General features: G+C 50.5%; 1 protein-coding gene across 5 annotated transcripts; it reads left to right on the forward strand.

The window, feature by feature from the left end:
* MICALL2 (MICAL like 2) lies at nucleotides 1-25,256 on the forward strand. Of its 5 annotated transcripts, XM_075514787.1 has the most exons (18): nucleotides 154-294; nucleotides 4,996-5,061; nucleotides 6,706-6,754; nucleotides 10,411-10,552; nucleotides 13,034-13,194; nucleotides 13,876-13,997; nucleotides 14,387-15,058; nucleotides 15,259-15,437; nucleotides 16,307-16,382; nucleotides 16,700-16,815; nucleotides 17,336-17,482; nucleotides 20,282-20,337; nucleotides 20,845-20,968; nucleotides 21,512-21,602; nucleotides 21,977-22,050; nucleotides 22,396-22,510; nucleotides 23,518-23,564; nucleotides 23,657-25,256. In XM_075514787.1, exons 4-18 carry the CDS (start codon nucleotides 10,468-10,470, stop codon nucleotides 23,758-23,760), a joined length of 2,169 nt encoding a protein of 722 aa, XP_075370902.1. In that variant the 5' UTR covers nucleotides 154-294; nucleotides 4,996-5,061; nucleotides 6,706-6,754; nucleotides 10,411-10,467; the 3' UTR covers nucleotides 23,761-25,256. The 5 variants fall into 5 exon arrangements, with proteins under 5 accessions (XP_075370900.1, XP_075370901.1, XP_075370902.1 ...); XM_075514785.1 differs by lacking the exon at nucleotides 4,996-5,061 and having other exon boundaries at nucleotides 1-294; XM_075514788.1 differs by lacking the exon at nucleotides 10,411-10,552.
* Nucleotides 25,257-25,477: the final 221 nt, after the last annotated feature.

The raw sequence follows: 25,477 nt of genomic DNA on the forward strand, positions 1-25,477 counted from the left end.
CCTTTCCCCGCCTCCTCCGCGCCGCGGCCGCCGCCACACGCCGGCAGCCTCCGGCTGAGCGGGGCTCGGCGCGGCGAAGGGCTCCCTGCCGCCCCGCTGAGCCGCCCCGGGGCACGGGGCCTGCCGCCGCCTCCCCCGGCCCGTCGAGGCCATGGCGGCCATCCAGAACCTGCAGCTGTGGTGCAAGCAGCAGTGCGAGGGCTACCGCGATGTCAGCATCACCAACATGACCACCTCCTTCCGCGACGGCCTCGCCTTCTGCGCCATCCTCCACCGGCACCGGCCCGACCTCATGTGAGTACCCTCGCCGGGCGTCGAGGCCAACGCGCGGGCTGCCGGCTCGGCGGGGCCGGGACCCTCTGCTCGCGGCCGAGGGCCCTCGCTGGGCTGCGGTCAGCCGCCGTTGAGCTGCGGACTCCAGGCCCTGGGTCCACCGCGGGACCTCGCCTTCCCCGCAGGCGCAGCCCTTACAGAAGTCCCAGCTCCTCCGTGGGAGATGCTGCGGGCGGGCAGCCGTCGCCGGGAGCTCAGCTAGCACCCGCGCTGAAAATCTCCAAGTGAAGACCTCCGCTCTCGCTGCCTCCATGCTTTTTTTTCCCCCTATATTTTTTGGTTTTCCCCTTTCTTCCCTCTGTGGCTGAAGCATAAATATTTTAAACAAGTCCTTTCCATTGCAAAACAAGTTCAGGCACCAATTTTTGGGGAAGCATTTCCTTCTTTGCTGTTTGTGTTTGCTTAGGCTGGGCTTTCCTTGCTCAGCCCGACGGCAGCTCAGCTGCGCTCAAGTCAGGAGGCGAGGGCTATTTAAACAAAATACAGTAGAAAGGCAGGGCCCAGCAGCCACTGGATTCCTGAACATCACGCGTTTTTCCCATCTAGAGCTCTGTCTGTGGGAGGCAAAGTGTTTTCCAGCCGTTGCTGGGGCCCTGTGGGTTTTGACCTGTCCCTGCCCAAATGTTAACGTCTGGGAAGGTGAACTGCCGAAGGGAGACCTAGATCCTGCTTCCTAGTTTTTATTTTTACTTTTGGGCTCTTTGGACTTTGAGGTGGGGAGGTTGAGGGGAGAGGTCAAGGCAAGGGAGCAGTGCAAAGATTGCCCAGGAGCACTGATTTAAGCTTTAAGTACTGATTTAAGCATTAGGTCTCTCCCAGTCAGATGTGTCCAGCTGTTGGAGGACCAGGTTGGGTTTTCTGTACTGTGGTTTTCCTCCTCTTCCTTGAATTCTGCCTTTTTCCTTGTGCTCCCAGGGACAGCCTGCCACTTGGGTTTTTGTGCACAGATCTCTCTTACAGGTGTCTCGCTTCTGGTGGAAGCCCAGGGAGAAGATCTCGTCTTGCTCTCTCTCCTCTGTTGTTTTGAAACGTGGAAGAGGCAGGAGCAGGCTCGGGCAGCGGGAGGTTAGTGCAGGCACTTCAGGCATGCCTTCTCTGTAGTCCCCAGTGCTTGGGCAGTCACCATGGTGTTGCTAGGTATGGCTTCCTGACATGCTGTTGTGTCCATGTGACTCCAGATATTTCCTTTCCTTCCTTTGATTCACAGTCCTAAAGATACAAAATAGCAGGGCAGAAAGGCTGATGTGACCAGGAGGTGCTCGTAGAGGGACCGTGACTGCTTCCTGGCCGACTCTGCAGCTGGCCCAGCTGGAGCATGGGTGTAAACAGGGGCTCAGCGACTTGAGAGCTGGAATAATCCTGTTGACCAGTTTAGTGAGTTGTTTATAATCTTGAACTGCGTATCAAGGGTTGTGGATAGACATATCTTGAATAAGTTCTCCTGTGCTGAAGAGGGAAGATGTTCCTTGTGGCGTCTCTCTGTTCCCATTCATGTTCTTTTACAACAGAAATTCTGCCTGACTTTATTCACGACCTTACAGAAGCTCCTTCTGACTTGGACCAGCTCAGCAAAGACTGCCTGAAGGTTAAAGTAAGAGAAGCTTTTATCAGTGATCGCCCTCATCAGTGTCAGTGGCATAATGCAGGAAAGCACCAGGTGTATCCTTGGCTGGGCAAAGTCCTGCTGGAAGGAAATTATGCTTTCAAGTGGTTGGTGGCCAGGGCTGCTGGATGTCATGTGTCAGATCTTGGGGCTGAATACTTGTGCAAATTCTCCATGTATCTGTAAAAGCTTCTCTGAGTGTTGGCCGTGCAGGAGCCACCGGCGCAGAAGCGTGGCTGGGTGCACGTGTGGCTGTGACTCTTGCTGCCCAGGGGCTTGAAGTGGTTTATCCTGAGCTCCTCCCCTTGCTTCTAGAATCTCCCCAGCAAAGATTCTAGTGAAGATTAAAAGCATCATAGTGAAAACAGAACTAGAAAAGGATAATTGGTGTTTAGAGCACTCTGTGTGTTTGCAGCAGCTCTGCTATATAAATCACTTGCAGAACATGATTCAGTCACGGCATCAGAGTTTTGCAACAGTGTGTTTGCCGTCTTGGTTTACACAAATGACATTCTTGGGCTGAGGAGTGCAGGGGATTTCTCCTTCCAGGAGCCCGAGAAATTCCCAGGAAAACTTCAAGCAATTACAAAACATGGTCATAATCATAGGCTTCGCTTGTGGGGTATGTGGCTCAGAGGACAGGCTCGTGGGGGTCTCTCCCCCCCTTCCTGTTTTCCTGCTGGAAAACATATGGAAAATATGATAACTTCTCTCAAATTTGGCTGATGTCGGTTTGTATGTTATTGCCGAACAGGGCAGGCTGTGTAAAATTAGAAATGCATTTCCCACTCACTTCCCACTCACCCAAGGATGCTCTGGGGGAGTGGAGATGCACGCTGAATTACCATGGAAATTCATTTCTTTTTTGTCCCAGCTGAAGAGTGTTTCATAGCCAGCCCCAGCCAGGCACACATGCTGTGTCAGGCAGGTCCCAGCCCATTTTCTGGGATGATTGCGGAGCCCTGAGGCTCCTCTCATCAGAGAGACATGAAGCCTCACGGCGGCATGGCTGGAGGCTGAGGTCGGCAGCTGCCACGTGTGATGGCGATGGCTGTGCAAGCTCCGGCCACGGTTTTGGTGGCCTTGGCCTGATAAATGAGTTAGAAGAAGCAGGGGAGCCGTGCACACTCACTCAGATATTAATGCCAGATGTCGAGGAAAGGTTTTGATTAAGCTCCTTCTCCTCGTCCAGGATCTTGGCTTTCCCAGACTGTGAGCTGGTGTTCAGCTCGGTGTTCTGGGAATTGACTGGTTGTGAAATCCCCCTTGGCAGCTGAGCAGCAGCGGGTGCCCATTCCTCCAGCAGCATTTCCTGGTCCGCTGTCAGCTCAGCGGGGCAGGATGAGGCCGAGGGTCGCCAATATGGACAGGGAGGGCCCTGGCTGTGCTGAGGACGGGTTGCCCGCAGTCTCCATCTCCTTAGCAAAAGGCTGGGGTGAAGCAGAGCTGCCGCCTGCTTGGCCTCTGCAGGATTGTGGTTTGTGTGACAGGTATAGGCGAGGGGAGGATGGTTCTGGGGTCGGGGGGTCTTGCCTGTTGTTAGTCACCCCCAGCAGCACACTGCAGCTTGCCAGCAAGACCACAGCAGCGTGGAGCAGGCATTGCTGAGAGGAGGATGAGCACATGGAGGACATCTTCCACCTGGGATTCCCAGCCCTGTCCCCTCTCCCCAGGTTGTTTGCACCTCCAGAAGGAGCACAGCAGAAAGGTCCTGTTCCCAGCAGAGCACGCTGGATTTGAACCCTCTGTTCAAGGACTGTGAGCTGGCAAAGGGTGCTTCACTCTTTTTCAGTGATCCTTTTGACTGCACATATCTTATTGTCTATAGAGAAAATAGTAAAAAAGTGCCAAGAAGCAGAAGCTTTTTTGGTACTATCATGGCTCTGGGATTTTTTTTTGCTCAGTCTGCTCCAAGGTCAAGTTTCCAACCAAGTTAGTGCTTGCAGCAGCAGCGGAGATTCCTCCTGTGGAAACACACGTGCTTGCAAAGGACCGTGGCGTGCTTTGCGAGCACCGGGTCTGTGCAGCTGGAGCAGTGGGTGGTCACAGAGATTTGTGGGCATGAGAAATGCTCGGCCACTTTTTGCTAAGAGAAGGATTTTTGGGGGAGCTAAAAACTTCATTTCTATTCCTGTGCTAGTGAACTCCACTCTGATTTGTTTACAATACTGGAGACCCTCTCTTGGGTCAGATTTATATTTCTCAGCTCTTCCAATTAATTCAGTTGCCTGTGTTTTCTCAGCGGAGAACTCCTACTTCTCCATTTGTATTAGCTTTGCTTTCTTAGGATTACATTGGTCAAGAGAGCTTTGATATTCCAAGATAGGAGATGTACCAGCAAGATCAATTTCCAAAAGAAATATTATATGTAAGCAGTTCACCCAACTAGCCAGGGAAGGAGTGATGCTGAGAGGGCAGGAGGCTCTTGAAACGACCAAGTAACCTGGTTGTTTGCACTCTCCTTTGGGGAACAGAAGGAGATTTCAGACATTCACAATGAAGAGATTTGGTTTTTTCCTGTTACATGCCACACAGTGTGAAGCTGCACACACGCTGCCATAGCAAACAGCATTCAGCGTGGCTGAGGGCCGCTGGCCGACAATAAGTAGGTAACTCCAGTATGTTATGTCTTATGTGTCAGCATGACTGAGGAAGCTGGAGCTCCCCTCTCCTCTTGCAGGTGTTTTCCTGCGTTCAGGGTGTCCCTGCTACAGAGACTTTATTTGGGAGCAGAACCGGGACTGAGGCAGAGAGCTGCAATCACCTCTTTCAGCTGGCTTTTCTTGCCTGACACAAACCAGGATGATTGTATCTATTGTTTCACTGAAACTTTTTTAGCTTGTGATTATTTTTGTTGCTTTTTTTAATCCATTGTCTCAGGGAAGGGAAATCTGTGGGCAGGAGTACTGCTTGAAGAAAAACCTCTGCAAGTCCCTTTGATTTTGCACAGGAAAGAGTATATGATTTAGAGGTGGGATGTGCCTTGTCTTTACACGCTTCTTGGGGGAGTTTAACCTTTGGGTCTTATCTGTTGCTCATTCTCTCCTTATCCCACATAGCAATACCAGATGCAGGAAGCAGGGAGGAGGCATAGGCTGTGGCATGATGGACCAGCGTGTTTGAAGGTGCCTCTCTTGTTTATAAAGTAATGCTCCACTTTCTGTACTAAGTAGATAAAGGACCTGGCTTGCTCCTTGCTGTTACAAGTAGTGGAAAAAGTTCCCCTGCTGCGATACAGATCATGTGTTTGTCTCATGAATAGGTCACTGCGAGCCAGCTTTGCCCTGGCTTTCACACGGTTATCCTGGCTCCTCTCAGAGGTGAGGGACTGGCTGACGAGGGTGGGTCCACATCGGTTATAAAGGTGCTACGTACAAAAATGCAAAGTTGGTTCTGTAGCCTTTTCTGTTTATCAGTGAGAATTTCCTCTCTGATATCAGCCTTTCGCTTAGCTCTGTGCCAGCAGGTGTAAGGATTGTAAAGTGAACCTGGGTTATCAGAAAGGAATTGATCCTGCCCACTTGCCTGGGCAGAAGGAAGCAGTGTCGGAGAGCAGGGCTGCCAGCCAACAGTCAGTTTTGTATTCCCAGTTGAGCAAGTGACAGTCAGTTTAAAACAAAGCTGACAGTGGCTGTTTCCTAAGCGAGGGCCATGCTCCGCTATGGGTGAGAAAGCACACTCTTTTGTGGCTCTACTTCCAATAGCACAAACTCACTGTCCCGGTTGCTTTCTTGCCTGTCCTGCCAGGCCCTAGTTTCTGAGTTCCCAGAACAGTGCAGAGAGAGGTGGCATCTGGGTTGGACCAGAGATGGGGAGAGCAAATCTAGGGAGAGGGGAAGAGGGAGGTGATGTCCAGGGACAGCAGAAAGGAAGAAGGATTGTTGACTTTGGCTTGTAACTGCAAATAGTAATGGTCTCTTCCTTTTCAGTTATTGGTTATGATTACAAATCAGAAGTGACAGCCCTAGGGAAAGGAAAATAAGATTTCTCCGGGCAACTTTGGTGTTATCAGCTGCAGTATTGTGTTGTGGGCAGAGGTATTTCCTAGGCAGATTCCTGGTGCTGGTTTTGTGGAGCTCTGCCAGAGAAGAAAAGAGGATTTGAAACCAGAACTTGTGTGCTGGTGGAGTCAGCAGCTTCTGAGATCAGAGGATATGGGCGCATCAGAGAAGCGTGTGATACGTGCAGTGTCTGAGGTATCCACACCTCCTCAGGCCGTGAGGTCTCTGTGTGGAGACAACAACTTGCAAGATGGGAGAAGAGCATGGATCTGACTGTTTGGAAAGTACTTCCAGCGTTGCAAATCTGGCTGGCAGGCATCAGTGTACCTTTTTGAGGTGGGAGAGGAGCAAGGCTTTTTTGGGAAAAAAACACCACCCCATGAGTTAAAGGTTGCTCCTGGCTGTCTCAGCAAAACCCGTGAATGTGCGTGGGATGTTTTGGCATCAGCACGTCCTGTCCACAGGAGGCTGTGGGAGTCAGCCCTGCAAGGGTAGATGTGCCAAAAATGTGTTGTGCTGCCCGTGGGCAGATGGCTGTGCCTGCTGGGTCTCCTGCACGTCTCTGTCCTCGGAGGTGCAGCAGGTCCGTGACTGTCTCAGACGGGATCTGCCACACTGCTCCCTCCAGAGTGTCTCTGAGAAGGCAGGGTGGGAGGAGATGCTCTGTCCCCCGAACCAGTGAGGCTCAGAAAGGTTTGCAAAGCTGAAAGTGAAGCAGCTTGCTCTGCATCACCAACTTGAGATTTTTCTCTTCTTTCTATATTTCAGAAACTTCAACTCCCTCAGTAAAGAAAATGTGTATGAGAACAACAAGTTGGTAAGTGACTTTTACTTTTGGTCTAGTCTATGACCTGGCACCTTGCTTACGTGGTTTAGTGACAGAAACCCTGCAGATGCAGTGTGCTGAGTGTGCCGTATTCAAATTCTTTGCTTTATTCTGTATGTGTCCAACCTTCTGATTTGAACAGCAATGTCCAGGCTTGCTGGCTGCTTGAAAGCACCCTCAGACTGCTCCCACTTCTTTGCTGGCTGCACAGCGATGCCTGTGTCCAGTGTGTCCTGTGGCAGCTGGAACTTGGACAGAGATGCTGGAGGTCAAGACGTGGGCATGGACATGTCAAGTCTGTGATGCTCCTGAGGGATGGAGCAGGAGCTGGGAGGTAGCTGATGTGAGAGGGGAAGCGTAGGGAGTCTCCCCCCACTTCTGCTCAGTGCAGGGTGCAGGGAATGAAGGCTGCTGGAAGGTGGAGATGTCCTAAAACCTCATCCTGCCTGGACACTTCACTCCAGGATGGGGTTTGAGTTTCTCTTGTTCTCTCCATGAAGAAAGTAGAAGTTGGGCAGGCCAAGTCCCTCCTGTACTGGATTCAAGCTGGGCTTAGTGCTCCAAGGAAGGATTTTTTCCTCCCTGTCTCCCTCGCAAAGAGAGAGGCAGCAGATTAAAATGCCTTTTTTTCCCCTTGACATTGCTCCACACAGCTTCGTGGCTGCTTGGCAGGAGCTCGGGATGTGAATGAACCACGGCAGCTTACTCTTGTCTGGACTGGAGGAATGACATCCTCTGACGCAGTGAGCCATCTGAGGTGGTCCTTGCCTCCAGGAGAGCTAAACTCACCCCCCCACACTCCTTAGCTTCCACTCCCCTTCGGCCGCAGCCGTGTTCACAGTGCTTGTGACGGACCCCCTCTCCTCAAGCTGGGGCTGCAGTATGTGAGCAGTTACTCACACTCTCTGGGGTTCAGCCCTGCATGTTCTTCTCCTCTAGGTGAGGTTCAGACCAAGCATTTTTGCCCGTGAGGTTTGGTATTTGGCAGGCATCAGGGCCTCTTTGCCATGGACAGTCATCCCAGCCAGAGTGCTGTGAAGCCCTGAGCGTTGCTCCGTCCCCAGCCGGGCTGATGGTGTCTGCTCTGCTGGCAGCTTTGCTTGTCTCTGGGAAATGAGCTGTACGAGCCGCCTCCACTGCTTTTATTAATGAAAAGCTTCTTTGTGCCTCTCATAAAAAGAGTTGCTCCCCTCCTTTGTTGCAGGCTGTGTTTTCTGCCCCTCTCCTCCCTCCATTTCTTAGTTTCTTTGATGTCCTTTATTTTGCTCTCTCTTCCTTATTCCACCTGCTGTAGGATGACTTGTCTGTGTTGCCCTTTCAGTGCTGGTATGCCTTGGCTCTGTCGTGAGTGGGGTTGACTCCTCCATCTCCCTGTGGGCTCCTGGGCTGGCCTCCCCCCTCGGACTGCTCTCCATCCTAGCTCCTACACTTTCTTCCTCTGGCTGCCCTTGGGATACGAGTGGGTCTGATTTCTCCCAGTGCTATTCCTCTGCTATGGTGCAGACCCTCCTTGATGCGTCACTATTCCATAACTTCTTTTCAGGGGCTGTATTATTAAACTAAAAAAATCTTGTTTGGGCTGCAATTTGCCATATAAGGTCTTCTGCCGAGGAAGAATGTGTCACTTCTCAAGTGCCAATAAAAACAACCCCAAACCCTAGAAAAATTTCAGTTGGTGGCATTTTTTTGCTAAAGATTTCAAAAATATATAAGATGAGAAAGGCATCTAGAGACCTTGGATCCAGTTCTTTCAGTGCTAATGGATGGTGGTGTGGTGTAGCTGATACAGCAGTAGCCTGTGTCAGAGGAAAGCTGTGCCTGGCTGGCTCAGATGGCCTCGAGCGTATCACTTTGCCTCCTCTATGCAAAATGGGAGCGGTGACACTTACCTCCTCGTAAAGCACTTGGAGCTGCACTGATGAAAAACGTTATGCAGAAATAATGTGTTGCCTCTTTACCTGCCTGCCCAGGCTGGCCTTGAGAGGAGAAGGGCAACTGGGCCATGTTAGGTGGTGATCTTGTTGGATCTCTAGGCAAGAGCGGTTCCCAGGAACACAAGAACGCTGTAGGCACAGGGGACGCTACATCCTAATGCTGCTCTCTGCATTGCTCACCCGGTTCTGGCCAAACCAGTTGTGTGCATAGAGCATCCTCCTCTTTGCGGTCCAGGCAGCCCCTCGCACTTGTTCTGTGCCTGTTGCGCTGGTCTCACCTATGGCACCTGTGGCAGGAGGTGGCATGGCCTGTGTTCCCGCTAGACTGCACACTGGGAATGTCCAGCAACAAAACCCCACTGGTCAGACCAGTTGTGCAGCCAGTGCGACGGGGAACACTCCAAAGAATATACTAAGTACCAGGTTACAAGACAGGCGAGTGCCAGGCTGGCCTGGCAGCCGGGATGACGCAGCCGGAGGTAACTGGCTGAAAGTGTGCTTAATGTCAGCTCGGTTGCATTTTTACTGGGATACCAAATGGAAAAAAATGGTAATTATCTTGCTAAAAAATAATGGCTGTTTGTTTCTTCTAAGCAGGAATAGTTGGCTTGTACACCAACACTGTTGTGTGTCTGTGCCAGAGGTCAGATGCGGAGGGTTTTAACATGTTCGAGTCTTTCTTTAACCCTTTCGCTGTGGGGTTCAGCAGTAGCCTTCCTTGTGCCTCTGCTCCTGCAAGTGCTGTTTCCTTTGCTGTGTTGGCATTTCAAAGGGGATATTCCAAAGAGGGAGGGAAAGGATTTTTTCCTGTAAGCCTGGAAGCAAAAGGGCTGGAGAAAGTCCCTTAGTAAAAGCCCTACACTGAACTGAGCAAGGGCAAAGTTGCTTTATGGATGTTGCATTTTTTTTGTCCTGTAGTAAAGGCTCTTTTTCAGACACAAAAGAAAATAGATTTTCCCTCCTTTACCTGAGTTTGATCCTACAGTTTCAAAGCAGAGGGGACCACAAAGAGGAATATTTGCCCCAAATACATGTTAGGCAGCATGGAAATGGTTAAGCTGGAAGGGAGCTAGGTATCAGGAATTCTTCTGCATTATTCCTCTCTTCCCCTCTCTAGTCTGGGAGCGAGAGCTCCCTCCTGCAGCCCAAGATTTCCCCTTTTTCAGATGGGGAAGAGCAGGCAGTAGGCAGGAAGCGTTAACATTTGCACAGCTCTCGGAGATACAAAGCTGCCTGCAAACACCTACCAGCGCACCGTTAATTGGGGAGCGCTCCAGGTTGGGCTGGAAGCCTGGAAGTGAGTCTGCCAGCGTGGACTGACACATCCCCTTCTGCCAGGCCTCGCTCTCCGCAGCTGTGCGTATCCAGATAGAGGCAGGCGCGAGGAAGAGCAGGGGAAGCCCAGGTGAGTTCCTGTGCAGTGAGCTACGGCCAGCTTGCCAGGCCAGATTTTTGGCTCCCTGCCTGAATTTCTCAACGCGGTGGCTGGAAGCCATGACTCCGTTGGTTCCTGTAATGGCCGTACGATGTAGGAGTTTAGGAGTTAAACTGGTGCAGCTGTTCCCCAGTAGAGTTATTATTCTAGTGGGGCTGTTTGCAGTGGAGTTTCTTACTTTGCAGAGGAGCAGCTCTGCTGCCTGGGCTGGACAAGACCCCCTTTTTTTTCTTTTTTTTTTTTTTTTTTTTTTTCCTTCTTTCTCCTTCCTTCTCTAGGCATTTCGAGTGGCGGAGGAGGAGCTGGGGATCCCAGCCTTGCTGGATGCAGAGGATATGGTTGCTTTGAGGGTACCAGACAGGCTGAGCATCCTCACCTATGTTTCCCAGTATTATAACTACTTCCATGGACGGTCTCCTAGTAAGTACCATATTCCCTGGAGGGGTGGAAAGGATCGGGGCTTAATTTTATGCTTTCCCTTGCCTCCTAACAAGCTTGGAAAAGCAAAATAGACTGCACAGAGGCCTTTTGGTACCAGAACTACTTCAGCAGAGGATTTGAACTCTTTACACACTGGCCTACAGTAGCACCAGTGCTTTTGGAGGGGCACAGGGCCGTGCTTTGTCTTTAAAACTGGTGCCTTAAAATTTAATATACTATCTAAAATTTCTTATGGTTCAGCCAGACAGGAGCAGTGAAGGTTCTTCTCCGTGTTTCACACCTCATCTTTCCTTTTTCGAGCACCTCCATCCCTGCTCCAGTCCTTGCCACACCGGAGGGCTGGTGAGAACACGGAGTCTAACAAGGCTGAGCTTGTCTTTGAGGCTGTGCCAGTGTAACAGCATCCATTGTAGGGCTTGTACAGCACAGCAGTACTGATATAAGGAAGTAGAAGAAAATGACCCCCTTAACTGACATAATTGTGATAGCAATTCTTTCAAACATAAAACAGGCCACAGAGCTGCCAAGGCATTATATTCACATACTGGAGAGTTTATCTGGGCTCACAAGAGCATTATTGTAGACTTGGTTTATATTTGGCTTTAAGCTCATACAAAATGAAATAATACAATAAACCAATTTCACAGGTTCCTCTGGAGGAAACTTTAGAAAGTGGGACATGAATGACTTAACTGGTTAAGGTGAATCTAGATGGAGAAGACAGATATGTATTGAAAATGTCCTACATCTTGGAAAGAAAGCACAATTCACTCTGAGAGCTGCCTTTAATATCTAAACTCTTCCCCCTTCTCCACCTCCTTACACATTTAAGCATGCTTTTTCTCTCCCTCTGCAACCTCTCCCCTCCCCCCTCTTCATTTTTTATTTCTTGTTTTTAAACCATTGTGATTGAAGTCAAACAAATTCCATCATGTTTGTGCCAAGTGGTGGGAATCTGGGTCAGTTTGGGGTCTTTACCCCCTCCCCCCCAGCATCTTGCCTACCACGTCATCAAGCACAGCACATTTTTATACTCTCTAGTGTCCCACAAAACACTCTGGTTGCATGCCTGTTGCTGGGGTGAAAGCGCGTGTCTGAAAATGAGCCCAGCCAGGAATGTGCCCTCTGACACCAAGCAGACGCCTAATACCATAGTCGTGCCCTTCGAATGGGCTCCAGCAGGACCGTGAAATAAGCAGGACACAGGAGGCTAGAGAAGGCCAGCGGCCAATATTGAGGTCAGGTGTTTACAGAAGAGCAGAGCTGAAACCACCCGTCTTTGTGCTGGGCGTTGGGAACTCGATAAATGGCACAAGTGGGAAGTGAGGGGGCAGCCCGAGTCTAAACCGTTTGCTGGGTCGGCTGTCACCAGTCCACTGGTCGCTGTGGTAAAAGAGCCCTGGGTGTTTATTTGGATAGCTAGCTTTCTTGAGAGAAGACTGCTGGGAACTGGGCTTCCTCTCTGCTCCCTACACCCTGCCCAGACTCCCTCTGTATTTACTGAAAAGGGTATAATCTCTTTTCAGACGGGTGGTCATTTAATTGGTTGCTCTTAAAGCGAATCTGTGGCTCAACTATCCCGCAAGGAACACAGAGACATCTCATTCAGAATAGGAAGTGGCATAAAAATAACATCCCTGTGAGGCAGATGAGGGGGCCCGTCTGTAAAAATTGTGCATGAAGCCTTATTTCCCAGGGAAGTCTCCCCGTACTTCCCAGGGCACGGGGCATCATTCTGTGCTTGACTGAAGTGTGTTGGGGAGTCTCTTTTCTCCGCTTGTTGTGAATTTTGAGGGTTTCTCTTTCATCTGCAAAGGAAAGAGGATTGAGCATTTGCACGCTTCTTGTGGCAAGTCCTGTTGGTTTCTGCGTCAGCACCACCATGGCACCTCCAAGTCTCTGTTGTAGAATTACCCATTTTTAGTGGTCATTTCTGCATTCAACAAGCCTGTTTGCTCCATGAGAGTCCCAGCTGGGATGTGGGGTGGACGCCCACAGCAGTGAAGGTTCAGGGTGTGTAGGAAGTCTGGAGCACGGCAACTTGAATGAAGCAAACCCTCTGTGCTTCAGTTTTTAGCTGTAATACCTAACAGCAGTGCCTGTTTCAGTGGTGATCAATTCCAGCCAAACCATGGGCCAGGTACAAACCCAAGATCTTGCTCACACCATTACCAATGCTGTGTTATATTTTTCCACTTTTTCATTCGCCTCCATGGAATTCCCTGAGAAGAAAACAAATCAGTAGTTTCAGCTACGAGATGATTCCAGTGTAAGTTGGTAAAATTCACTTGTCGACTCTTGCCCCTCGCTCCACTACAGAACTGCTTGTGAAGGAAGCCTGTGTCCCCTTGTATGCTTTGCATGTTATCCATCAGGCACCTCTGGATCTTCTTATATTGTAAATGACTTCTAAGCTTATGGATTTTCCTTATGTTACCTTAAAATCTTCCCTTCTTCCAGTTGGAGGCATGGCTGGAATCAAGCGTCCTTCCTCTGAACCTCAGGAGCAGCCTCTTGGGAAGAAAGCTGTTTCAGAGCCTCCTAAGCCAGTACCACCAAAACTGCCTCCTGCCCACCCACCAGCCAGAGCTAAGCCAAAAGAAACCTGCCCAGTCACCACGGTAAGAAATGTGGTTTGGGGTGTTCTTTAAACCTTAAATCTGTTTAGTGAGCTAGAGAGTATTATGCTAGTTCAAGGCTCCTAGTGGTAGGGACTTAGTCTCTAAATTTTCTGCTCACTATGGGGGATTTAATCCAGAAGTCTGGTTACTGAACAGATTCAGGTGGGAGTCATTGGAAAACCATCGGTCAGCTGGGATTTACCTAGTGGTGAATAGGACATGGGTGTCTTAGGACGTGGCTATGCTGCTCCTAGGTCTTGGGGATGGAGATTTTTAACAGAATGTATTATTTTTGCTAGAAAACATTAATTAAATTCTTGGAAACAGTTTCAAAGCAGAGTAGGGACAAAAACAGGGTGGAAGAAAGGAAGCTCCTCTCTCAAAAAGGTGAGGACCTTTCCCAGCTAATTCAAATCAGAGACCCTTGCACTTCAGTTTCCCACAGATGGACAAAACACCCCGGTCCTCTGGCTTTGTGGGAACAAGTTCCCCTTACTCTATCCTCCCGAGGGCTGTTCCACTTCGTATGAACACAGGGTTAGTGGGAGCAGGGATTTTCTGGATATCGCTTCTCTGTCCTAGCCAACTGGCTGTGCATGTCGAGCTCTCGCCTGCCTGGGACATTCGTAGCTGTATGCAGGGCCACAGTGCTGCCTGCTCACCCACCGTGTTTCCCCACAGAAAGGGGTCCTGGCAGAGAGCGGGAACATCCCTAGCAGCAGCTGTGGTATCTGTGGGAACCATGTGCACCTGGTGCAGCGCTACTTGGTTGATGGGAAGCTCTATCACAGGAACTGCTTCAGGTACAGCTCTTCAAAGCGGGGCACAGGCCTGTGGGTCGCAGAGGGGCAGCGTCGTTCCTTTGGGACCGGAGGGAGAGTGGTGTGAGGCACTCAAGGTGATGGAGGACATTTTTGTCAGAGTGGAGGCAGCCTGGGCCTGCTCTTGACCCGTGCATAGGAGAATCTCTTTGCACAGGTCTGTTTTCATCCACACCTCTCCTACTTCAGGCCGTGCTATCAGCAGCTCCTGTTTTGGTGTCTGAGGAATGTGCACATGGGGTCTGCTCGCTGCCAGTGTGGTACCTTCACCCTCCCTGTGCTGACGGTGGAATTGTGCCTGTACTCTCAGCTGTGTGTCGATGGCCTCCCAGTGCTCTGGAGGATGTTTTCTGAGACTTTTGTATCCACAGGTGCAGGCAGTGTTGGAACGTGCTTCTTCCTGGAAGCTACAAAGCTGGGCCTGAGCCCGGTACGTTCATCTGTACCAGCCACCAGCAGCCAGACAATGTCCAGATCTCTGGTCTCCGCAGCACCGGGAACAAACCTGAGAGTACCCCAGCCCCTGCTGCTGCCAAGGTGTTCCAGAAAGCAGCAGAACCCAAGAAACCGGAGCAGGTGTTGAAGAAACCCAGCCAGGAAGGCCTTGCTAATTCAACCAAGCCATCTGTTTCATATTCTGCTAGCTCTGGCTTCAAAAGTGTAAATACTCCATGGTCCTCTTCAGCTGTAAATAAATCAGATGACTGCAAAGGTACCCCATTGGGAAATAAAACAGAGCACCGTGAAGGTGCCCCATCAGGGCCTCTTTGGACAACCTCCACAACAAAAACACAGCAAGCCCGAGAAAATTTTTTTCGGTCATTGGAGTCCTCCAGCAATAAAACCTCTGACACTAAAAACCAAGTCCCTTCTTCTCATGGCCCTGGTAAAACTGCCTCTGCCAGAACCACTACTGAGGTCAGTCCAGTGAATGCTGAGAAGGATCAGGCACGTAACCATATTATAAAGGCTCTGGCGGGATCAAACACCTCTCCAAACAGGCCGGGAGGACTCAGTGCCACTGGCTCCTCAGCATCCAGCAGGTAAGCACTATTTCCCTTTTTACCAAGATGATCCTTGGGATAACTTGGAGAAGTCCCTGCATCTTTCTTCCCTTTTCCCTGACTGCTTTTGTGGCTGAGATTTAAAGACGTGTAGAGGGACTCATCCAAGTCTTTGGAATAGAGGCCAATAAAAAGGTCCGTCTTTTCAAAAAGACTCACTAGGTTGTTCTTTTTTGCAGTGGCAAGTTTTCTCCCACCAGTTCTCAGTGGCAGAGTCCAGCTCCAAAAGCACAGCCCAGCAAAACAGCAGGGTACACAGCACTAAAACAGGAAAAGATTACAAACCCTTTGCCCAAGAGCCAGGCTGCCAGCAAACCTCTTGACTCTGTGCACAAGCCAGAGTCAAAAGGCATCAAAGGTGAGGATGACTGATTCACATACAGTTCTGCCTGGACACAGCATGCCAACTTTATGCCTTTCTCTTGGACCAGTACAATGAATATGTCAGTGACTCCTATACTTTCTGTCTGTACCACCACATAAGGGTTTTCTGAGTTCTGGGGCTCAACACACCTCCATTTGTTCCTATGCAATTGCTCCCTCTAGCGTGTTGAGTTTTTCTTCTCTGAGGATCTCCAGGTATTTGAAGTTGTACTAGCTGTCATCAAATGTTGGGATCATGGTGGATTTCAGCGGCTTAGGTAGGCTTTCCCAGATGGGAGACCTTGCCAGAACTTCAGGATGATTTAATGATTGCAGCTGGGGCTCACCCAGCCTCCTTGTCTGTCTTGAACCAAGCTTCCCCCATGGTGACTGAGCAGTGGGCTGAGGGATGATGTTCTGGGGGTACCCCGTATCTCAACCACTTCCAGATGGCCTGTCTTTTTTTGGGCCAGAAGCAGTATCTGTCTGCATTTTCTGTGAGCTTGTGGGTGTTTTGTGTCCCCCCCGCTTCCTGCCCCATCCTTTGGTCTCTGAGATGTGAGCTGTTTGTGTTATATTGCTGTTGAACATGCCTGTTCATTTGCACTGTGGCTGTGTTTCTGTAGCTGCATAGGGTTTAAAGCATTTGAGCCGAAAGGGGCAAAGTGCCACCAAGATTATTTACTACCTATAGTATGTGAATCTGTCCGAGTTAAACTTGTTGAACTGGTGCTGGTTTGCTGCAATAACATCATAGTATCTACCCCAGTGCATGGCTTATCTCCTAAGATCCTCCTGAGACACAAATCTGGCTCGTTTCTTTTTATTTGATCTGTTATTATCTTGCTATGTCCCTTCCTTTAGGAAGCGTGAATGTTGGTGAAGACAAATCTGAGAGCCCAGCAGAGTGGAGATCTCTGTTGAAGCCTGTAGCCAGCAAGTGAGTGTCTTGAAGCTGATGGGTCTCTGTGACAAGTGAATGGGGATGTCCATGTCTACAGCTATGTCTATTGCTGCAGGTCTGTGCGGACATAGGAGGGAAGACCTCCTGTGTTTTAATGCTTCTGTTTTCAACAATTTGGTGGAAGAGGCAAAGGCTTTCATTTCTGGGGAGGGAAAGCGTATTTCAGATTGCTGCACTGTGATTAGAAAAGTGTGACCATCCCAGATGGAGATCCAGCCCAGGATGTCCAGAACACTTCTGTGGACCATTCTGCAAGAGGGATGGTTTCCTACCTTTGTCTTTCTTCTTTGCAGAGACCAAGGTGGCTCTAAGAAACCTACCGATAACTCCCAGGTAGGAACAGGGAGCCCAGCACACAAGGAGACAAAGCCAAGTCCATTAGTTGTCCCGGCAGCAAAGCAGGACTCTGGTATGAAGGATATAACCTTTGCATTTATTTTGCTAGTCAGGCAGGGGACAGGCATTAGCGCTGCAAGGCACACGTAAGGAACATGCTGGTGGAGGTTGTGCCTTGCTTTCAGGGATTTTTGCTCTCTGCACCTGCTTTGGTCCTGTGGTGCCTTTATTTGGAGAGCCATCCTTCTCCAAGGAGAGGGACTCAGTCTTCACAGGGTGCCCTTCTTCTGCGAGACAGCTAGCAAGATTTTGCTTACTGTCTCTTACGTAAATGTGTAATGGTGAGAAATCTTGATGATGGTTCCCAACTGTTGATTCTTCTCCACCCTTCTCTCATACTCTGGCCTTGTAATTGGTTGTTTCTCCCTGTTTCCTTTGGGCTTGTGCCCCTCGCTGTCATCAGGAGAGGAGAACTAGGACTAGAAATGAAGGTGGCTAGTGGTGAGTGCCAGAGATGCTGGGCAATAAAGGGATTGTCATGAGATGAGGGTTGAAGTCTCTTACCCAAAACCTGTCTGTGCTTCTTAATCCAGCTTCATCTGGTGGATACATGAAGAAGTTGATCCCCAGCTCAGATCTTGTCAGGAGCTGTCAGAATTCAAAGCAAGTCTGGGAAGACCCTGGGGGCTCTGCCAAGAAGGAGGAAGAGAGCAACCAGTTGAAGAAAAGCACTACCACATGTAAGGTCTCTTCTGCCTGTTTAAAGGCACTCTCTCCTCTGCACTGTCAGGGGACAGCCTGAGTGGTTGGTATGGGAGATGTGTCCCCAAGTTTTCTGTGGCTAAGCCTGTGGCTGTCATCATGGGGAAAAAATCTGTGTCATTACTTTTTATTAGCCAGCTTGGCCTAAGAAGGAACCAGCCAGGCCAGAGAATTCAGTGGGAAGGGAAGAAATTAAAATAGGGATTTTCAAGGTCACTGCCCTGTCATTCTTTAGTCTCAAAGCTATGAAGAGGACCATCTCCTAATTCAGGGAACTGGGATCTAGTTGATGTCTCTGTTCTGCTCCAGTTGAGTGGCTTTGGGAAATGAAAGGAATGCAGAGAACTGTCAGCCAGAGACTCCAGCTGGCGGGACCCATGGTAGCAGCAGCCAAGGCTGCTGCTTCTTGGACTTTCAAAGATGTCCTGACCAGTTCTGACCAGTTTGTCCCTACCCTTAATCCAGTTTCTTACTCCTGTCTGTTCAACCACAGCTTTACTGCGTACCTCTCCTCCTTTGCGCAGTTGTCCTCGCTCCTACGTATCCCACCACAATGCAAATGAAATTTTTTGGAACTAAGTTAATATTTGCTGCTGTCCTGTTTGCTTGGCTTGTTTGTTCTCCCCTTTCATTACCCCATCTGGCTGTGTCTTATCTGTTTGGACTAGAAGGTCATCATAGCAGGGCTCAGCCCTGACTCTGATGTTTGTCTCAGAGCAAGCAGGATGGGTCCTGATGGCTCAGTGGCCTCATGCTTTAGTATTTGTTAGCTGGTTCCAGCATTGTCCTTAGCCTGCACCTCTGACAGCTATGAAGCATTCAAACTCCAATTGTGTTGTATATTTTAAAAGTTTAGCATGCCTCCACTGCCATCATTTTCCCAAAACTTTCCATCTCCTTTTTCCTCAGACTCAGCCACAAGGTTCAGCCTTACATCTTTCCCAGGAAGTGAGCTGTTATGATAAGGGAGGCTGGTTTTATATCTGTCTTTCTAAAGCTTAATGATTGCTGCTGGGGAGTGCCCACTATGGGCAACTTTCCCAGCAGTCTCGCCCCATTTTTCACATGTGTGCATGTCTGCCATCTGAAAGGCTGTTCTCTTGCTGCTGTCAGTTGGCAGCGTGTGGATTAAGGACGGACTTGTTGCTCCTCTGTATAGGTCTTTACTACCTCAGCACTCGGAGAGATGCTGTGAACAGTCAGCTACCATTCCTGCCCTTAATCCTGTGTGTGTTGCGTGGGGCTGTGGATAGTGAACATTTCTGTAGATAATGCGTTTTCTTTGGCGTAGGTAGTGTTTTCTGTTGAGAAAGGAGGCTCCAGGGTTTTCTTGCCAACTGTCCTACTTCCAGTTTGCAGGCAAGCAGCCAATCCATCCTGTGTCTGTCAAGACAGAACTCAAGGATATCAGGGGATATCAGACCCTGAGCTGGTCAGGAGAGTGTCGTTTTACTAGGTGTTCCCCTCCAGTGACCTTGGTGTTCTCATGATCAGTGGTGTAGCTTTCTGCCTTGGTTGGAGGTGCTGCAGAGATCACTCAGAAGGAGCCTGAAGATGCAGGGCTGAGCTGGGAGAGGGAGGTGTTGCTCAGGCAGTACCAGCAGAGTGCTCGTGGCAGGCCAGGTCCCTCTTGAAGGAACCTTTAAGAGAAGTGTGAGTCGCAGGTAAGTGTACAGGGCAGCAAACCAGCAGCATCCAGAGGGAAGAGTACCCTGACAGAGGCCAGCAGTGTGGGGACAACACAGCTGATTGCCACATCCAGCATCTTCTGCTTTTGCACTCTTCCTAGAAAATGCAATAGAGCAAGGCCTGAGCAATTGGAGAGCTGTCCTTGAGCTCTTCCTCGAGTCAGCACCAATTGCCAGAGACTCTCACGGGGCTCCCCTAGTCTGTCTGTCCTATCTTTCTCCTTGTGTGTACTGAGCCTGCACTGCTGCTGCCTTTCTTACAGCCCTGCTCTTCTGATACTAGAGTTTTCCTTCTTTATCACGTCATCCACGTACGCCTCTGTTCTCTCTCTGTGGTAATTATCCAGCCTAGCCCCTCGGGTATCCGAATACCTCACACTCTTCTGTAGTTATCCTTGCAGCACAGTTGGGCAGAGGAAGCTGAGGCACAGTGGAACAAATACACATTGCTTAAGGATTGATTTTAATAGGTGTCCAGGGCCTAAATAATGCTGTGTAGCGGGGCCTAAGGGACTTCTCACCTAGGAAGTGTTTTGTGGAAGGAATTGAACCTTAGTTTCCTGAGACCTATGCTAAGGTCCCCTAGACCGTCTTTGTTTCATCAGTATTTACTGATACTTCTTTGTACAAGAGCACTAGAGGGGCATTTTTAAGTATATCTTGGTGTTCCCTGCGACAGTAACCTAGTACTTCTGTTCTATCCTTTGGAAGCTTAATAAGGGGTGGCTTTTGCCACAATAAATATCTTTAACAAGATAATGAATGAACATAGAAGTCAATATTCTCAGGTGCAAGGTCGCAAGTCACACCTGAGTTAGGTGACTGCCTGTGCCCTGGGGATGAAAGCAGCACCCTGTGACCAGAGGGTATCTGAGCGTCCGGCCACAAGAAGTAGATCAGGCTGTGCTGTTTCTTGTGGACATATCTCTCACCTTAGTCAGGCGTGCCGATGCACGCCTGTTGTCAGTGCCCTCTATTGGGTGGCAGGGACCTGTTGTGCTCTCTGGTGGTGTAGGCACCGTCCCACTCCACAAAAGTATTTAAAGTTTGTTATGGCGTTCTTCTTTTTTTTTTTTTTCTCCCTTCTAGTTAAGCCCTCTGTTCCAAAAAGCATCCAGAGCCCTGAAGCAGTGTCGCCAACCAAGGTATGGCTGGAAACCAGGTGTAAGGGGAACAGGCTGGGGTTGTTGGCTATCCTGCTGGAATGCTTGCCCAGATACATCTCAGTTTGTCTTATTGGGAGGATTTATTTGAATTCCCAGGGAAAGGATGAAAGGCTCTGGGGCAGAGACAAGATGGAGAGACTGCAGGTTATCTCCCATGCAGGGGGACAATAGAGGCCGGAATAAGACAGAGCCAAACAAAATTCTGGTAGACATAGCCTCCCCCAACAAAGGAGGGGGAATGTCTATGGATTAATGAGTGTGGGTAGATGTTATCACTCATAGCGAATGTATCGCAGCGCTGTAACGTTGCAGTGGCCACTGCTCTGTTGTGAGCAGCCAGCTCTGCATCTCTGCTGACTTGGCTCATCTAGGACATGGCTCTGCAGTTGGGCTCCTTATGTCATTTCCCATTTCTGTTGGGGCTGTGACCTCAGCAGGCAGTCTAAGGGCACTAAGCTGTATTTGTTCCTACATTTGTTTGCCTAGCTGCACCCAGACTACCTCCCTGAGGAGGAAATCCAGGAGAAGGTATGTGACATTGAGAAGCAGCTGGATGAGCTGGAATTGAAAGGAGTGGATCTGGAGAAGCAGCTGCGTGGCTGCGAGGGAGGTAAGGGAGACTGGGGGCCAGCTCTGTGATGGTGGGGAGGTGTGAGGCTCATGTCCTACCCCTGGGCATTCTTGACTCCATTTCTAGGAGCTCATGCTACCTGTGAGACACCAGGTTGCCAAAGGTACCTGGTGTAGTAAAATAAAGACCTAGGAATTTTGAATCCTCTCTGGCTGTTTCCTAACCTATTGTTTGAGCAAGGTCTTGTGTTTATTTGGCTGAAGATCAGGGAGTTTTAGGCGTGGAAGGCTGCTGTTGATCTGGCTTTTGGATCCTAAGCCAGACTGGCCATCATGGCTGGCACCAGTTTCGCAGGGCTTAGTGAGTTCATTCAGAATGGCAGAGTTGGGCTGGCCACATGGAAGATGAGCTGGGTGCCCTGTGGCAGAGTATCTGTGAGCAGCTTCCTTGAATCTGCAGGAGGTGGTCTGCATCCTTTCCCGTGTTATGCTAGGCTCTCCCTTAAGTGATTGTGTGTTTGAGTCAAGGGGAACTGAACTGAGGCAGCTTCTGGAGGTGTCTTGCCCTTTGTCTCTTCTGCAGACGAGTCTGAGGATGCCCTCATGGTGGATTGGTTCAAACTGATCCATGAGAAACAGCTGCTGCTCAGGCAGGAATCGGAGCTGATGTACAAGTGAGTACAACCAGAAATTCACCCATCTGCTTGTGCACTTCACCTGTGAGCAGTAAGCTGGGAAGGATAGCGAGCATGGCAGCCCAAAAAATAATGTGCCAATTGGTAGGATGAGGGAGGGCTTGAGGACGTCTCTGGGAGAACTGCCTGAGGTATTAGCTGATGGGCTTTTGAGCACTGATGAGCACCCAGGGTCTGTGATGGACTTGTGGGGAGGGAAATTACAAATGAGATGGAGGAAGATTTCCCCCGACCCACCAGCCCCTACCCAATGTGGCGGGCAATGCAGACATGAGGCTTTAGCATCATAGGAGAAGAGTCCAGCCCTGGGGCATGGAGGGCCAGTAACTCATCGCTTCTGTGGTTCCTTCCAGGATGAAACAGCAGAAGCTGGAGGAGCAGCAGTGGAACATTGAGACAGAGCTGCGACACCTCATGAGCAAGCCAGGTAAGGACCAGCTGCACTGAGCATCCTGCTGGCACCTGGCTGTGCGGAGCCCTCCGCTCTGCACGCCAGACCTGGGATGTCCTTCGGACCTGAATGACACTGCCAGGGATCGCAGTTTCACTAGGGGATCTCTCCTGACTGCTGTGCTGTCAAGCTGTCAGGTGCAGACTCCCTGTAACATCCAACCCACCCACGCTTTCTGAGGGGATGTAAGATGTGCCCCTGAGCGTGAGGATAATAAAATTGGGCCTGTGAGAGGGACTCGCTGGAGCAGGGTGGAGGCAGGAGCCACAGCGGGGAGGTGCTCACCTGAGCTGTGAGTTGGGCTTCCCTTGTCTTGTGCAGAGGAACTGAAGACGCCCAGGGAGAAGGAGCGAGAGGAGGAGCTGCTGGAGTCATACCTGAACACAGTCAATGATCGGAATAATATTGTGGAGTGCCTGGATGAGGACAGACTCAGGTGAGGGCCCTTGGGTGGTGGGAGATGAGCCCATGATGATTTCCATTGTACTTCCTCCACAGCTCTACTGCCCAGGCTGTAGGGCTGGATGAATGGCTGTAATCCAGACTTCTGCTCCATGAGAGGTGGGTGGTGACCTGTCACCAACCATCTTGTCCTAAATGCTGCTGCCGTTACTTCCTTGGCAGCTGTTAGAAATTGAGATCAGAACCACAGCCATGTTCAGTGCTCTCTCAATCTGATGCCTCTCTGAGGACAAGGGCTGTGAAAATGTAGAAGGCAGCAGGAAGAGAGGAGAGGCTGGAGATGGGGACGATGGAGGCAGCCCGGGAGCTGCAGGAGGACTCTGGGAACATGAAGTTCTGAAGGACTGTGTTTGTCTGCTGCAGCAAGTGAAAGAAAAACTGTAGCCGAGAGTTGGATCCTCCCCAAGTTCAAAGGAAGACTGCTGTGTCAAGTAGCTGGATTTGTGCCTCCTGTTGACGAGAGCAGAATCCATTCTTGACCTCAGGGCACCGACTCCAGCTCGAGGATTCTAGTAATGCCCAGGCTTTTGGCTCTGGCCTTGCCCAGGCATGAGGAGATAGCAGCGTGTTTGTCCCTGATTGCAATGCGAGCACCTTTGCAGCACCCCAGGCTACTGGTCTCAACCTTTATTCATCTCCTCGGGTGTGGTGCTGCCCCACAACTCCCTGAACTTGGGTGGTTCATAGGCCAGCTGGGGGAAGGGCCTCCCTGCTGCAGTGCTGGACTGCCACGGTCGAAATCCCCGCACAGGCCCTTGCTTTCAAGGGAACCAGATGCAATTTGCTAATGTCCAGGACTCCTCTAACTGTTTTGGTTTTGGTTTGTTTTTTTTTTTTTTTCCTGCACCCTTCTCAGGGTGTGCTATGGAGGTTGGTCATTTCTGACTGGGGGAATAACAGTAGTCTTTGCATGGTTTTTGGTGTCTACCACCTTGTCATGAAACACGCAAAGTTTTCTAATGTCATGCTGTTCCATTACAGAGAGCGAGAGGAGGACCAGATGTTGGCAGACATGATCCAGAGGTTGGGTAAGGGCCCCTTTCTACTCTTATGGAGCAGCACTGGCTGGCACTGGGGCTGTGGGTCTCAACCTGCTCTGTGTCTGCTCCCTCTCCTGCAGATGGATCTCTCGAGAGCCAGGAGCCAGAGAAGAAGAAGAAGAAGAACAAATTCCTCTTGCCCATAATACGGAAGCAGAAAAATAAGAGTAAAGCTCAGGAGTGATGTTCCTTTGCGCAGCGGCCTAGAGAGGGCCATCAAAGGGACGTTTCCTCACTGCTGTGCTTTCCTGGAGTCGTGCAGGACTGTGATGAGGCTCCTCTGCTCCCTGATGTGGAGACTGCAGGTTTGGGGACCAAAGGGACAGTGTGAATCCCCTTTGGCCCTGGTATGGGGCCCAAGGATACCTTTCCCAGAACATGGACTTTTAAGACTGTTTTCCTTCTTTGGATCTAGCTCAGAGCTGGCTTCAGCCTCGTTGGCAGTTCAGGAGGGCAGAGCTCAATTTGCCCATCCACTGCTCGGGTCATTACAGTCCTGAATGCACGAGCATGGCACTGCATGTCACCCCACGGTGCCCCACTCATGTCAGCCAGGGCTGCACCAAGGACACTGCGCTGGTCTGCGAAAGGGCCTTTCTCCCTCCCTTCCTCCCTCCCTGCGCGTGATGTGGCTCTTTGGCCAGGATCAGAGACGCAGATAGGGAGGTGCTATGGGGCAAGGGAGATTGAGGGTGTCCCCCTTATTACGCCAGTGCAAACTGGAACTGCGGGCCCCACAGCCGGGAGGGAGGCAGAGAGCAGAACCACTTCTGTATCTATGGGGTGGGATGTCCTAGACCCAGAGCAGTTTCAGCAATAGTGCTCTGTTTCCAGACCTCCTTTTCGGAGGTGCTGTAGGCTGGTTTCTCAAAGCCATGAGGGGTTGCTCACTGCTTCATTCCCTCTACGGGGGAGATTTGTAGCTTCCTTCTTTCTGTGACTGCACAGCGAAGCAGGGTTTTCATTGTCTGTGGCCCACCCTGCTGAAAAAGAACAGAAGTCTTCTTTTAACAAGCTGGTGCTAACTGGGAGCAGAAGGGAATTAATGGGTTTGCTTCACCCATGAGTCTTCTGCATGGGACCAATATTTCAATTCCTGAGGCTCCGTCCCTGGACAGCCAGCACCCTCAAGGGATGCTGCGGTTCACCTTGGTGAGACCAGGAGAGTACGAGCAGGTCCTGGGCTGTTGGCAGTGAGTCTTTCTACTCTTCCCTCAGTCCAGTGACTGCAGCCAGCCACCTGCCCTGTGTGTGGCAGCATCCTGTCTTCCCAGTCAGCCTGGGGAGCAGGGATGGAGACGGGAAAGATCAGATTAATTCATGATGCCTCTAGCTCTGGTATGCATGGACTTCCCTCCCTCCAAGCCAGGTACTTTGAGGTTTCTCCGGGTCCCGTTCTCCAGCAGGGCCTAGGATTTTGCAGGGAGGAGGTTTGCTGCCCGCTGTGCCCGCTGGCAAAGCAGAGGCGATACGTCCCTTACCCACGAGGTGGCAGTGGGACTCTCTGTCCCAGGCAGCCCACCCTGGGCACCGCAGGGATGTGCTCGGTGAGGTACCAAGTGCCCGAGGGGGTTCCTGGTGCCCACAGCGTGTGCCATGTGTGTACATGTGGTGGGTCACCCTGTACCTGCATATGCTTTTGTCCAATAAAGATTTGCTGGAGCAAATCCCAGAGTTCCAGCACGAGTTTGGATGTGGGTTACTGGGTGTGGGCTGCCCTGGTCGCTGTGAGCAATGACAGTTCCTTGCCGGAGATGAGAGTGCCCAGAGCTGTGGGTGGTAGCAGGAGTCTGGGGTACTTGTGATGGAGAGGCTCCTCTGCCCAGAGCTTGCAGACCAACTGTGGGTCCTGGGAGAGCAGCAGAGCCAAGGGGGATGTGCTGACCAGGGGTGCTGGCGTG

The sequence above is a fragment of the Mycteria americana genome, chromosome 12 (genome assembly GCF_035582795.1).
Source record: "Mycteria americana isolate JAX WOST 10 ecotype Jacksonville Zoo and Gardens chromosome 12, USCA_MyAme_1.0, whole genome shotgun sequence".
NCBI classification, from domain to species: Eukaryota; Metazoa; Chordata; class Aves; order Ciconiiformes; family Ciconiidae; genus Mycteria; species Mycteria americana.